Source organism: Cebus imitator, unplaced genomic scaffold (genome assembly GCF_001604975.1).
Source record: "Cebus imitator isolate Cc_AM_T3 unplaced genomic scaffold, Cebus_imitator-1.0 Scaffold171, whole genome shotgun sequence".
Lineage (NCBI taxonomy): Eukaryota > Metazoa > Chordata > Mammalia > Primates > Cebidae > Cebus > Cebus imitator.
In genome coordinates, this window is record NW_016107486.1 from 1,263,517 (window position 1) to 1,279,698 (window position 16,182).

Here is a 16,182-nt window from a genome sequence, read left to right on the forward strand (position 1 = left end):
AACTATATTGTGGGATGAGGAATACTATGGGAAGAATTTACAAGACGACCTGGGTGATTAAATCTGCTTGGGATTGTGGTAGTGAAGAGTTGGAGAAGATATTCCCCAAAGACATGATATTTAAATTGTATTTTGACAGATATGTAATAATTTGTCAGATTACAAAGAGAATAATAGGCAGAGGAAATACGATGAGTAAAGACAGTAATAAGAATCTGAATAAATGATTAAAGTCCACAGTTTGAGGAGCATGGACAGATGAATTTGTATGGTAAAGTTTTGAATTTATATTATAGGCAATAAGGTGCTTCTAAAAATTGTATATAAGGGAATTAATATCATTATATAACTCTGTAGAAGCATGAATTAAAGCAGTGAGAATCTAAAGACCTTAAGAAGGCTTGTAGTTTGGGCATAGCAATTATAGCTAACACTTACTTTGAACTTGTTATGTATCAGGCATTGTTTTAGTGTCTTATACAATTCTATGCTATAGGTACTATTATCATCCTTTTTTAGAGATGAAATAAGTCAAAGAGCCCAAGGTCACATAGCAGATTAGTGGCAAAGTTCAAATTTCACTCCAGTCAACATGACTTTAGATGCAGATTCTTATTCATTACACTGAGCTAGTAATAGAAAAGATAAAAATTAAAGTAAATATAACCAGAATATTAAGAAATAGATCAGAATGTCACAAAAGTTTTGATTAAAAAATAGTTAATAATGTACTGGTACAAGGGAAATTTTTGTATGCATTAATGTAAATTTTTATCATTGGTTTTGTAAACAAGGAATTGAATACTCTTCAACCTAAAGATACCTTTCGTCTTTGGCTCACTGCAGAAGTTCATCCCAACTTTACTCCTATTTTACTACAGTCAAGTTTGAAGATAACATACGAGGTAAGAAGATTTAAAACTTGGATCACTAGCCATATGAAAGCAATAATCTATACATGAGTTCTGAAACTTTGTAAACAGCTATTATACCAAACATACAACTTTTTACGTTTAGATGAGGTATAATAGACATAAATAATAGCATAAGATGATATAAAATACATTTGAATCTTTTCAAATTTTATGTCACGTTTACATTTTTTGTTTATATTTTGGTAAGAAACACATAACATGAAATTTACTATCACAACCGTTTTTAAGTGTATAGCGCAATATGCACCTTGTTGTGTAGTAGATCTCTAGAGCTTTTATGTGTTGCAAAACTGAAACTCTGTGTCCACTGAAGAGCAAGTCTTCATTTTGTTCTATTCTCTGGCAACCTCCATTTTACTTTCTAAGAGTTTGACTACTTTATCTACCTCATTAAGTAAAATCATGAGTTATCTTTTTATTTCACTCAGCATAATGTCCTCAAGGTTCATCCATGTTTTAGCATATGACAGGGTTTCCTTTTTTAAGATAGAATAATATTTCACTGTATGTATATACCACAATTTCTTTATCCATTAATTCATCACTGAATATTTAGGTCTTTTACTTCTTGGCTGTTATGAATAATACAGTGAACACAGGTGAGCACGTATCTCTTCAGGATTCTCCTTTCAATTATTTTGGTTATGTAGCCAGAAGTGGGATTGCTGTATCATATGGTGACTCTATATTTAAGTTTTTGATGGAACTTCATACTATTCTTCATAGTGGCTATATCATTTTACATTCCCACTACCACTGAACAATTTCTCCACATCTTCATCAACACTTTTCTTTGAGTGTGTGTTTAATAGTGATAATCTTAGTGGTTGTCAGGTGGTATCTGATTGTGGTTTTGATTTGCATTTCCCTGGTGACTAATAATGTTGAGCATCTTTGCATATGTTTGGCCATTTATATATCTTCTTCAGAGAAATGTCTTTTCAAATTCTTTGCCCATTTAAAAAATTATTTATTTATTTATTTATTTTGCTGTTGAGTTGTATTAATAGTTCATTACATATTCTGGATCCTAACTACTTAGTGTCTTATCAGATGTATGGTTTGCAAATATTCTCTCCCATTCTACAGATTGTTTTTCACTCTGTTTATTGTCCCTAACATCCCTAACTTCCTTCTATCCTTATGTCTAAACATTCGGTATCTCTCTAGCATATAATGCTAGGCAGTTACAATCCAAACCTTATATATTTGGAATTGTGTTTGTAATGATAGTGTATGACTTATCAAAGTCATAAATAAATAGCTAACTATTAAAACTTTTATTAGTATTTGTAACTACATGCTATTTTATTTTTTTGAGACAGGGTCTTGTTTTGTCACCCAGGCTGGAGTGCAGCGATGGCTATCATGGCTCACTGAAGCCTTGACCTCCTGGGCTCAAGCAATCCTTCCACCTCAACCTCCTGAGTAGCTGGGACTACAGGTGCTCCACCATGCCCAGCTTGTTTGTTTGTTTGTTTATTTATTTATTTATATTTTTTTGAAAGGTGAGGCCTCACTATATTGCTCAGGCTGGTCCTGAACTCCTAGACTCAGGCAATTCTCTTGTCTTGGCCTCCCAAAATGCTGGGATATTGGCATGAGCCACTGTGCCTGGTCCTACTTGTTATTTTAGATCAGTACTGCTCTTTTTCATCTGAAGGTGTTAGTTTTGTTTAAGGAAGAAAAAGGATAAACATTAATCCAGGAATGCAAGGATGATTAAATATTGGAAATATTTTAATTGAATGATTACAAGATCTAGTAAGAAATAACTTTTCCAGAATCTTCTTTAGCCACAATCCGGGTATACACTTCTACTAATCTATATTTTAGAACTGGATTACACGAGCCATGAAGGCAGGGGTTATTTTATTTTGTTTTTTTTACTTGCTTGCTTTTTTGAATTTAGTGTATAATTCAAGTCCAAGTAAGAGGAATTCAGTAAATATTTCAATAAGGAAGTATTACTATACCAGGTGAACTGTTCCTTGAATGTTTTAATGTGTGAACTTTTCTGGTATCTTTTTAAGAGGTAATTTGATTACATTTTCATGGAAATCTTTGGTTTCATTTCAATTATTAGTTTTTTATTTCTTGAATTATTATAGGAAATTTTATCATAACTTACACTATTTGTGTAGTTCATTGAGATGTTCAAAATGATTACTATATATATGTGCATATATATAATATGGAAAAACATTATCATTTTTAAAAATTGTTAAAGTCCCTTATTTTTTCTTTTTTCCATTAGTTGTCAGAGCTGTTTAAAATTTTTTTTTTCCAAGTAACTGATGTTATACTTACGAATTTACCTTTTCTAACTGTTTTCATTTCACTGAATTTTCTACTTTTTTTGTTTTTCTTTCTAATTCTAAATTCAGATTTTTATCTGCTTTTATACTTCCTGATTTCTTAAGTTGATTACTTGTTTTGTATTTACTTGTATTTATTTTGAAATTATTCTGAGTCTGAATTTGCAGCTGGTCTTTTGCTTTATTTTACAATTTTGGCATTAGTGTTTTTGTTTCATTATTTTTCAGTCTGTACTTATATATAGTTTTCTCTGTAAGTGTATAGGATTTATTAATTAGCATGATCTTTAGTATAGTGCCTTTTTAATAACTCTAAGTGACTGGTTTCCTATTAATGTCATATTTTATTGTATAGTGCACAGAAATTTGGCCTCATCTATGGGAGTTTTTGTGTTTCATAAACATAAAAAGTTTTCATTTAAAAAGTATAAATTTAATACATACTTAATACTTTAGTAGTATATTTTCTTTGTTTTTCTTTTTTTTGAGACCGAGTCTTACTCTGTGGGCCAGATTGGAGAGCAATCAGCTCACCGCAACCTCTGTCTCCTGGGCTCAGGCAATTATCCTGCCTCAGCCTCCCAAGCAGCTGGGATTAAAAGCATGTGCCACCATACCTGACTAATTTTTTTTGTGTGTGTTCATGTGTATTTTTAGTAGAGATGGGGTTTTACCATGTGCGCCAGGCTGATCTCGAACTCCTGACCTCAAGTGATCCAACTGCCTTGGCCTCCCAAAGTGCTGGGATTACAGGCATGAGTCACCATGCTCAGCCTCTTTTATTTTAAACAAGAAAATCATTTTATTTAAGAAATAACAATGAAAAGGATTTCAAAGAGGATGACTAATTTTTGTAGTAGGCATTCTTAAAGTATTGGCTTGAATTTATTATTTTTATGTTTAAAACCATTTTGGAAGAAATATTTTACTTCTAAAACAAGCTAATTAGAATAACTTGGCAGAAAAACCTACATTATTTTTTTTAATGTTTGAATTTTTTTTGGGGGGGTTATTTTGCTCTTTTTCCATGAACTTGAAAAGTTATTATTTTGATAATTTAAAAAATATAAACAGATGTGATGCATGTGGATGAACATTTTAAAAATTTTTATATTTGTCCAATATACAATTTCAGTTCCTGGTTTCCATTTGTGTCTATGAGCCTAGCAATGTTAGGTAATACTCACTTTAAATTTGGACGAATGCACGAGGAAGATTAGTTGATATTTTGTATAAATTGCATGTTGAAGTCCTCATGGAAATTTAAACAGTTACTAGTGAGGGAAAACTGGCATGTTAAAGTCAAAAACCTGTCTCATAACAATCAGTATCACATTAGAATTTGTAAGTGGTGATTTAGTGTCAGTTTAAAAACCTTAATAGTGATATAAAACTTATTTGGTTATTTTGAATATTGTTGTATAGATTTTTGAATTTGAAAAATTATTACATATATTTGAGATGAACTGTTAGATGTAAGCAATTTTAAACTAGTTTTATGTACATTTTGAAGTAACATAATTTAACTCAGGCCTGATAAGCAGTGAAAATTTTTCTTTATATTATGTTCTTAAATATGTTAAAATCTAATATTTTATTTGTAGGATTTTAGTAATAGGATATCTGTTATTTTTTTTCTTTAGTCACCTCCAGGTTTAAAGAAGAATTTAATGCGTACTTACGAGTCTTGGACTCCTGAGCAAATTAGCAAAAAAGATAATATACGTCGAGCTCATGCCCTCTTCAGTTTTGCATGGTTTCATGCTGCATGTCAAGAAAGAAGAAATTATATTCCTCAGGTAAGTAAGAACATGTCTTGGATACATTCTAAGTTTATATTTTTGTATGTTAAAATATTTTTGTAATGTAGTATAGGTAGCTAGGTTTACATAATAATTTGGCTCATGACTTAAATTTATACTCTTAATCTCATCTTTTCTGCTAATCTTCTAGACTGTATATAGTTAATTAACTACTTCACATCTCATTGAGTTAAAGTATTAAGAACAATTTGTGACCATAAGCCCTTAATGAGTATTAGGTATCATTTTTATAGTTTATATTGCATAGACATCTCAAATTTCAAAACCTGAATTCCCCATACCAGTCAGCTCTTCCCAGTAAAAAGCATTGGTATCTGTTTACTTCCTCAGTCTACAAACTCAGGAGCTGTTCTTGGTATACTGTGTTTCTTTGCTTCCCTATCCAGTCCATTATCAAGTCTTGTTGATTTTACTTCCAAAATATAATTCAAATATGTGCACTTCACCAGTTTTTAAGCCTCATCACTTCTCACCTGTACTACTTTCTGAATTAGTCTTCCAACTGTTCTTCCTACTTTTTGCGCTTAGCAACCAGAATTATCTTTCTAATTAACGAGCTTGGTTATTTGCTTAAAATTTATCAAGTGGCTTTTTATTTTACTTGCGGAAAAGATGTGCAATATCTTACCATACTCCAGAAGAAAAGACCTGCCTATCTCTTCAACCTCCTTGGGCCCTTTGTGTCACTTGCCTTTTAGACCTCAGTCATGCTGGGCTTCCTTAAGGTCTTGAATATATCTAGATTTTTTCACCAAAGGCTCTTTATCTGTTATTGTCATCACAATCAATAAACTGCATTTTTCCATTGTCATAGAACTCCTATCTGGGACTAATGATCAATTTTTCTTGCCAAATGTTTCTCTCAGCTGTAAATTGCATCAGTCATCCATCTTTAAATATTTTCCCTCTTGTTTTTTCAACTTTGTCCACTTCTGTTGACGAAAATCTCTCCTCAAACTGCCCTCCTAACCCTGCTCCCTTTTAAACTCTCTGTATCAGTGGCGTGTCAAAATAAGAGCATAGATTCTGGAGCAAGACACACTTGCATTTGAGTCCTGATTTGAGAGTTTCTTTGCAGTGATACCTTTTTGTAAACTGTTTTAACCCCAATAAGCATCAGTTTCCTCAACTGTAGAATGAGAGTAACAATCATATTTACCTTTATTGTGGGCATCAAATGAAATAGTGTATGTTTAGTGCTTAACACAGTGACTGGCTTGTAGCCTGTCAATAAACATTTGTCAAACAGATGAAATAGTAAACAATAATAGCATTGTGTTGTTTCTTGTAATATGAATACCACACTTATGGGGAGGACTCATTGATCATAGCTAACTTATTCAAAGAATCACACCTAAAAAGTATAGAGTTTCAAAATGGGGAGGTATATCTTCCTGTAAATCCTTTTTTCCTAACTTCTCTGACATCTGTCCTTAGCCTATTTAATATCAGTTAATGTCTTTAGCCCCATTAATATCAATTAATCCTGACTGATAGATGAACAATACCGATAGTGATGAGCCTTTATTGAGAAAAATTACATAAAAAAATTAGATTGTATTGTTTATTAAGTTATATTGGCATGTGGTATATATAAAAAAGATATAAAATGTTTTGTAATGAAAAGTCAGCTTCTGCCCTACTTACTTCTCTTCCAATTCACTTTCTGTCCTCAGAGGATCTACTATTAACCGTTTTTTGTTTGTCCTTTAGAGAGATTGTATGAATATACAGACATATTTTATGAATTTATATATCCATTTATGTCCTTTATAACTTAAATGGTAGGTAGCATATTACAAACACAGCCCTGTATCCTGCTTTTTTAAAACATATATTTCACATTAAGTATCAGTGTCTATTTAATGCCTAATTTAAAAGTATTATTTGTATTAAATAATATTGCTATAATTTTTCAGCAGTTTTGGTATTGTTGGATTGGTATATATATACTTTTCAACTTTGGTGATTACAAAAATGTGTTGCAATGGATGTTCCTGTGCATGCTTCATTTAACACTAATTCATAGTTGTCATTTTTAAAATGTGTAATATTTGGGTCAAAGAATACAGGTATTTTTAGAAATGTATAAATATTACCAAATTATTGTCCATAGCGGATACAGCAATTCACTTTCCCACACAAAAAAAGTTTGAGAATGTCACTTTTTTTCATACCATACTTCTGTTCTCATAAAAATCATAACAAAGGAGGTAAATGTAGACACAATAAAGAACACTATTTCATTGCTAGAAACCATGTCATGGGTATGTATACTAAGCAATATTGATAGCAACTGTTTTCTAATTAGGGGATTTTAAAAATATTGATCTTTAAAGTATTAGACATTTTTAAAAGATAAACTTCTTCACATATATGCTTTAACAGAATAATAAATGTTACTTTTGAGTTGTTAGAAAGTTCAGATAAATATTAGAGGAATTTTGTAAATTTTTGATGTGTACATATCCTTTACAGATTTTTAATTAAGAAATAAACCAACTGAGCAAAACTTAAATCTTTTGTTTTGACAACTGATATTTTAAGGAAAAACCTAAAAAATCAATAAAAAAAAATAGTATCCAAATGCTATTGACCCCAAATTTACACATACAGCTCAGATCAACTTTCTAGGCTCTATGTTTGTATATCTAACAGTTGACATATCCAGTAGGATGTCTCAAACATGTCTGAAAATTCACATATTCTGGATCAAGCACTAAAATATAAGCTTCCCAAGTGCACAGATGTTTGTCTCTTGTTCATTGCTAAGTTTTAACTGTCTAAAACATGGCCTGGTATAAAGCAGTCCAAAACTTACGTTTTTTACATAATGTGTTTGTTTAAACACTTTGTTAAACTTTTATTTGGTGATCTCATGTTACTTTTTCCCAAACCTTGTATTCTTTCAGTGTTTCACTTACTAATGAATGACATCATCCATCATCAATATGAATGAGCAATAAACTGAGAAGTCATTCCTAACAGCTCTCCTTTTGGTATCTTCACACTCCATTACAATCCAATACAAAAATTCTGTTAGTTTTATTTTCTAACGAGCTCTTAAATCTGTCTACTTTTATCTTTGTATGCCACCCCCCTTTCCTCTAGATTAGGTCACATCTCTTTCATATGTGTGAAACATACTAAATATGTTTATTTTCATCAAAGTTATTATCATTTACAGTTGTATATGTATTTGAGTGATTGTTTCCACCCCACTCTTTCCCATGTTTTTACTGAAAGCTACATGAGGGCAGGGTTTTTTTTTGTTGTTTTTACTCATTCCTATATTCTCAGAGCCTGACATATAATAAATATTTTAAAAATATTTTCTTAGTGATGAATGAATGAAATTTGTATCAGTATTCCTAAATGATATGCAAGTCTAAATATATTTTTGTTTGAATTTATTTTATTACAGAAAACTAATTATAATCAATAGAAGCCATATAGAAATTTTTAAATTATGTTTCAATTTATTGTCTACATAATATAGAGCTCTGTGAAAATTCATTTTATACAAACATTGTAGCTATTAGTTACAGGTATATAATTTTATTTAGTTCCAGTATGAATGCTTTGTGAGTTCAATATGAATAAATATGCTGCTATATGCTTTTGGGCCCTTTTTTTTTTCTGTATGTATTTTTTTTATGTTTGTAGAGAAAATCCACAGTTCTGAAGGATAAAATTATAGGAAATAGCTCAATGTATATACAGTAATGAGAATGAAGAGTTTACTGTACCAATTTGTTCTGTCTCTATGACTTTGTTGCCACATAAATAACTAAAACTAGTATGATATTATAAAGTACTTTTCATGCTATGGCTACTAAATTATTTTTAAATTTACTGTTATTTTAGTATTATTATGTGTTGGTTTTATTAAAAATTCTCAGGATTTATGTAATTTTTAAGTCTATATCATTTTGTTAAGGACTGTGATACATATACGCGCGCACGCGCGCACACACACACACACACACACACATATCTTCGACTACTGCTTAGTTGTTTACTTAAAAAAATTGTTTCTCGACAGGGTTGGACCAAGTTTTATGAATTTTCCTTATCAGATCTTCGGGCTGGGTACAACATTATTGACAGACTTTTTGATGGTAAGTTCTAATGAAAATTTTAATCTCATGTTAATAAAAAATATTATCTGAGGTCTTATTAACAATAAGGTTTCTTCAGAAGTAGCTTAACTTACTATCACAAAATTTGCTTTTGCTTTTTTATTTTTTATTTGACTGCTACACCTGTCTTGTCTCAGAGTTCTTAAATGCATCTGTTCTTACATGGATTACTCTTTCTGCAAGCAGAAAGCTAGAAAGACCTCGTTTTCACTTTGTGGCCTTCAAAAGTTTCAGGTGTTAACTAAATTTTTCAGATGTCTTTCAAGGGAACTGTTAAAATTTAGGAGAATAGCAGGCTAAGATCAGTACCAAGGATTTGTGGAGTCATAATTGAATTACTAAGTAGGAATCAGGAAGCAAGGTACAAATGATAGATTGAAACAGAGCAGCAAATAAAGCCATGTAATCTGATTCCTTAAGGCCATCTAGCTATCAGCCTTCTTGAAAACAGGAACAGTCTAATCTCTAAAGTTTACTGTGCAAGGCCAAGGGAGGGGGACTCTAGAGTTTAGACCAATGATGGATTAGAGAATAGAATATGTTTATAGTAACCTGAAACTTAAAAATGTCACAAACAGATCTCTCAGTTCCTGTCTCCTCTCCAACCCCAACCCTGCAACCCCGCCAAATACTTTTTCCTGATTCTGCCTTCGTTTCAGTAGATGGCCCACCATTCATATATTAATAGTTGTTCAAGGTTAAAGCCTATAAGTCACCCGGGATTCTTTTCTTTTTCTCATCCTCAGACATCCAGTTCTTTGACAATTTCTGTCCTTTCCAAATGACCTCATGATTCTATTTGCTTATTTTCTAGTATATTGGCAGTCCAATAAAAAAATTCTTACCTGGTCTTCTTCCACCTTAGCACCCTTTTAAACATTCTTCATACCATAAACATTTACTTTTTAGAAATGCAAACCAAAGCATATAATTTCCCTGTTTAAAACCTATATCCATATTTGGCATCTTTATGTACCTCAAAAAACCAGACTTGTTCTTACCTGAAGGTTTTAATAGGTGTTCTTCCTTCTGTCTGAAATGCTTTCCTCTCAAACTTTCATATGGCCTTCTTCCTATTGTTCACTTCTCAGCCTAGAGGCTTCCTCTTGAGAAGAGCATTTCTTCTAGAGGTTGATTTCTTACTGCTGAATCTGAAGTAATCTAATCATTCTCTATCCATTTGTCTTGTCATATTGTCTTAATACAGTAGTACTACCTGAATATCTTCTTGTTCATTCATTTATTATTTTCTCTCTTCCTACTAGAGCATTTCTGTTTTAAAACATAATCTTTTTTAAAGCAAGGTCTTTGTCTTGTTTACTGTGTATTTCCTTAAGGTTTGTAACAGTGCTGAGCCCATCATAGGTACTCAATTATTCCTTGAGTTGCATCAGAATTTTTTTTAACATCTTCTCTTTGGCAAAAAGATAAGGATGGACAGCTAGGATGTGGCCAACTCCCATTTTAATTTATGTATTTTTGAAGTTTAAAAAAACCTATTTAATGAAGTGTGTGGACAAAAAGTACTGAAAAAATTATTACTCAATGAAATTTCCACAAACTGAATACCCTCATGTAGCCAGTACCTTAATCAAGAAATAGAACATTATCAATACCTCTGAATCTACTCATGTAATGTTGCCTTTCAGTCTCTACCATCCCCCAACTTTACCTATCCCTGCTCCTGAAGTGGACACCAGACACCTAACTATAAATTAGTTTTGCCTGTTTTCGTAAAACTGGAAACATACTGCATATATGCTCTAGTGTTTGGGTTCCTGTAGTTAACATTGTATTTGATAGATTCAGCTATTTATTTGCATTTAGTTGTAGTCTGACAGTATACCTTTGTGTAATGATATGTTTCTGTTGATGTATATGTTGGTAGTTTTGAGTTTGGGATGATTATGGGTAATGTTGCTATACCTTTAGGTAAATATATAGATATATTTCTGTTGAGTATATATGTAGGAGTAGAATTGCTCGGCCAGTATTTGTTCACCATTACTAGTTAATGCCAAATAGTATTTCAAGGGAATTTTCTGTTTGTTTAAAAGATTTTTTAAAATTCTACATCAGAAAAGTTCACACAAATGTACAATTCTATACATTTTCCATAAATTGAACCTGTGTAATTTGCCCAAAATGAAAAAAAAAAATAAAAACAGTATTATCAGTATTCTAGAAGTGCCTTCCTCTTACTCCTTTCTACGTATGACCCAACATTCCTCGCCTCATACATGGGTAACTATTTTCCTGACCCCCATGAACTATTGTTTTTAACATTTGACACAGATTTTTTGGGGAATATAGACTAATACTTTAGATTGCCTAAAAACTTGGTAATTTTCCAAAATGCTTTTGAATATTTGACTTTTATAATACCACTATGAGGCTATTAGTGTTAGTGTCCTTTCACAAATGAGGAAAACAAAACACAGAGAATTTGAATGATTTTTTTATCATGTGTTTCAAGTTTGTGGTAGAATTAATAGCATTCTAAGACATATATATAGATAGATATCTCACATCATTGTGTTTTAAACAAAAGGGTTTTTTTTTTAAATGATATTGAATCTTTGAGTAAAAATATAACTGCTAATCTTATGATTACAGAATTTTCTGTTAGAAAGGGACTTCCACATGTATAGAATTAAGTGCTAAAAAAGAGAAAAATTTTTAACTACTGGGAACAATTGGTATTGAGATTAATAGCCCTGTGACCTAGAGCATGTTTCCTAATGTTCAAGCCTGAGTTTCCTGATCATTAAATTAGGAATAATAGTAGATACTTCAGTTTATTCAAATATCAAGAAGTTTAAGTGACAAAAGCGACATGAAAGTATTTAGTATTTAGTACATTTAATATATAGAATTAAGCTATCAGTAATTGTTGGCTGTTATCATTGCTGTTCTTATAATTTAAGTTCTATTAATTTACTTTATCCTGAACCACATAAAATTTGTTTTGAGAAAAATAGGTAGAAGAAAAATAATATTTTTTCATAAAAATTCTATAAAATGTTTCACATAATGGCTGTGTCTTCTATTTTATAAGTTGAAAGATACACTAACGTATCTGGATTTCTTAGTGACTTATCAATGACTGGTTTATCAGTGACTGACTAAATGATAAAGGTATCATTTAGTGAGTATCAGGACAACTAGAAATTTGAGTCCTGGTGAAGTCCTTTGTTTAGTCACTGTTGACAATAAGATGTAGGCAGAGAACAACTTTATTCTTTCACTATATAGGTCCCCTTATCCTGCAGGAGGTAACCTAAATCACTTATGTTCCAAGGCATGTAGATAATAAATTTTTGTCATTATCTCTAACTTTTATAGTAATGAAATGGAACTGTGCTAGTAATGCTAACAATAGAGTTTACTAGCTAATTTGAATGTAGTTCTATGTTTCCTATATTTGCTGCAGATCTGAGATTGAATTCTTACATTTTAACATTACCACTAAATTGTGATGACAAGGATATCTCCATTGCAAAATGAAATAATATCTTATATAAGAAGTTCCATTGTGGTTTTTTAATACTACATTTCTCTTCTGTTAAAATAGAAAGTGGATAGTTGACTATGTAAAATCATGACATTTAGAAAAGCCTAATGTGTGAAGGTGTTTTGTAGAGTTTCCCTATTGATCATATTATTTTGTAAACTGACAGTTTCATCAAATGTGTAAAATTATGTTTCGGATAGGTTCTCTTAAGGAATTTCCAATTTAAGTAGCCAGGTTATGTGGCAGATAATTCAGATAATTTGACTGGATTCAGAGTACCTCATTTCTATTTCAGATCTTTGAGATTATATAACTTTCTCATTTTGGTGCCTCAGCCCCCCTATCCCTTAGGAAGATTTCTCCATCTATATAATTGTATAATGTTAATACTTTTATGTTTGCTATGAGGATTAAGTGAGTTATATATAAAATACATGTAATAAATACATTTAATCATGTACAATATTTGGAAAATTTTACTTGATTAAAAAATCTCAAATATTATTTACTACTATTAATATTAATGGTTGTTTGAATAAATGATTTAATTGTATTAAATATATTTTGCTATATCTTATAACTCAAGCCAGGGATTTAGTTAATATTATAGAAACAAAATTAATAAAATTGGTTTTTAAATTATAGGTACCAAAGACGTACAATGGGAATTTGTACATGGTTTACTTGAAAATGCTATTTACGGAGGACGTATAGATAACTATTTTGACCTTAGAGTTCTTCAGTCATACCTGAAGCAGTTTTTTAATTCTTCAGTTACTGATGTATTCAACCAAAGGAACAAGAAAAGCATTTGTTCGTATTCCATTTCTCTGCCTAATACCTGCAGCATTGTGGTAGGTAAAATTAATGATTTTCAATCTAATTCCAGGTAGATATGTAAATCGTTGTTAAATATAGGTTACCTCTTTTCAAATGCTCAAGTAGTTATTTACAGTTTGGATTATTAATTGTTATGACAATATATGGCCTGATTCTCTCAACCCTGGTAAGGCATCCTAAAAACTTTTGTGTACTTACCAAAAGTTGGGTAGTTGATTATAATAATAGGCTGGTGTGTAGGCAGATCTTGAGGGGAGTGGCCAAAGAAAATTCAAAGAATGTAGGACTACTGTGAAAAGTTGAAGTGGGAGAATATGCACTTCATAGTAGATAAGAGTATACTCTCATATATTGAAAAATATATGAGAGGACAAATAATATGTGTCTTCAGCTTCTGGCTTGTACTCCTAAAGATTGTCTAAATATGTAAAAGGAATTTACTTTATCTTGTTTTTCACAGCAACGTTTTGTTTACATGTATTTATTTTAGTCAGCTGTAGCTTTTTGCCTTGAGCCATCACTTAAAAGCCTCCTAGAATGCACTCATCTTTTCCAGAAAAATGTAATAAATATAGCCAAAAGATTTCATTCTAATTTATTTTGCTATAAACTTATATGTGTATAACTGTGCAAATAATGCTTTATTAGAGTACTGTTATTATACATTTTTTCATGAATTACAAAGGCATATATCTATTTAATTATGAAGTTCTCTGAATTTCGTGCTATTTTCTTTCATCCAAATATTTTTTAAGAAAAAACCTTCATTTGTCACATAATTGTTAAAAAACAAAAGTTTAAAAATCACTATTAAATATATTCTTACTGAATATCTTACCTATTACCTTAAGTATCCCATCTGTTTTGTTTTTAGTATCTTTCATTTACTCATTCATTCAATAATATGCATTGAACATATGCTCAATGACAGTTCTGTTCTAGGCATTGTAGATATAGTGATTCATCTATGGAGTTTACCTTCTAGCAGAACCTTAGATTAAATGAGTAAATAGAGAATATCATATATTATTTATACATTTATTTCAGATAGTGTACCCCAACAAGTCTTCCAACATTATTGTTAGAAGCTTACATTTCATAGCTTACAATTCATACAGAAATGTATACATTATAAATGCACAATTCCATGAGTTTTTATACATTTACCACATGAGTATAGCCAGTACTGGGGTCAGAAAACAGAATATTATCAGCTTCCCAGAAGTTCTCCTTATGTTCCCTTGTAGTTACTACCTCTTTCACAAAGAGTACATTATCTTAACGCTAACAGGCTAGTTTTCCTGTTTTTATGCTGTTCATATAAATTGTATCACATGGTATATATATTTTTTGTTTACAAGTAAGGAAAAATCAGTCTGAATATGTAATTGCCAATTATTAGTCAGTGTATCACTGTATAGTTCTAGGTAGACAGAATACTTTAGCCAGTCTGGATGAGAAGATTTCATAGCTATTTTGAAATGAGCAGTGTATAACTCTACAAAGAGTAAATGTTTTTAAATTTATAGGATGACTTATGAGAATCACTGTTTAGCTTTCTAATTGAGTTAGAAGAAAGACACTGAATGTTTCTCAGAATGATGATAATACATGTACACATATATACAAACATATACTCATGTACATGTACATTTATATGTATATATTGTGATTGAATACCTTGAGAAGGTTGACAAATGCTAAGCTAAAGGAGTGGAAGAATTTCAAAGGAAAGCATGACTTTCCAAAATGTGACATATTTACAGGTCCTGTGCTTCCCAACTGTCTTCTGGGAAATACTTCTGGGGCAGCTGCCAAACATAAGAAAGAATGAGGAGAATCAGAGGCTAAGTCTCCCCATGCCTACTTCAGCAAACATAGTTTAGATGCACATGCAGTTCTTGCCTTAAAATAACTTCTCTTCATGAGAAAACAGTTTCCATGTTTAGGCCAAACTGAATAAATCTTTTTGTCTGCACTTAGTTTTTCATTTAAAGTCATGACTGAATAACTGTTGAGATGAATGCTTAACAAGCCAAGCTTATTCAGTGTATAGGGTAATTCTTAGGATGAAATAATAGAATTATCAATGCATTTTTATCACACCTCACCAGCAAACTGCAGACTAACTGGAATTGCTCTGTGTATGATAAAGTAATTTACAAAGCAGTGCTTGCATACTAGTGTGTGTCTACATGTTTACAAGATTTCTCTAAGTCAAACAGAAACAGAAGTAGATTGCTTGAATATTTGTCTTAATTTAACATGAGCAGAACTGCACTCTGCAGATGGTCTTTGGTAAGTTACGGGAAAAAAACTTATAAAGCTTTCCTAAAAACGTGTAACATAGTAGCTTACATATAGTAGGCACAGTCATTCAAATATGTTTTAAACAATTCAGGGTCCCGTTGTATGTAGGAGTTATAATACGAAAACATAATATCAAGTAATTGAAGTATGAAGAAGTATTAATGACAGAATACTTCCCATAGATAACTAAGTTAATATCATACAAAGTGAGATTTATCTAGAAAATAAAAAATAAAAATAATAATGTAACATTGTAAATTATCTATTCTTTTTTATTTCAGTGATTGCAAGTTTAATCTT

At 31.1% G+C, this 16,182-nt stretch overlaps 1 protein-coding gene across 6 annotated transcripts in view; it reads left to right on the top strand.

The window, feature by feature from the left end:
• The window catches only part of DYNC2H1 (dynein cytoplasmic 2 heavy chain 1), a 390,963-nt gene that overhangs the window by 198,654 nt on the left and 176,127 nt on the right, over nucleotides 1-16,182 (top strand). For all 6 annotated transcript variants that reach the window (XM_017544781.2, XM_017544786.2, XM_017544784.2 and 3 more), the window contains 4 exons: nucleotides 795-905; nucleotides 4,897-5,052; nucleotides 9,122-9,197; nucleotides 13,378-13,586. In XM_017544781.2, coding sequence (XP_017400270.1) covers nucleotides 795-905; nucleotides 4,897-5,052; nucleotides 9,122-9,197; nucleotides 13,378-13,586 — 552 coding nt within the window. The remainder of the gene's footprint in view (nucleotides 1-794; nucleotides 906-4,896; nucleotides 5,053-9,121; nucleotides 9,198-13,377; nucleotides 13,587-16,182) is intronic.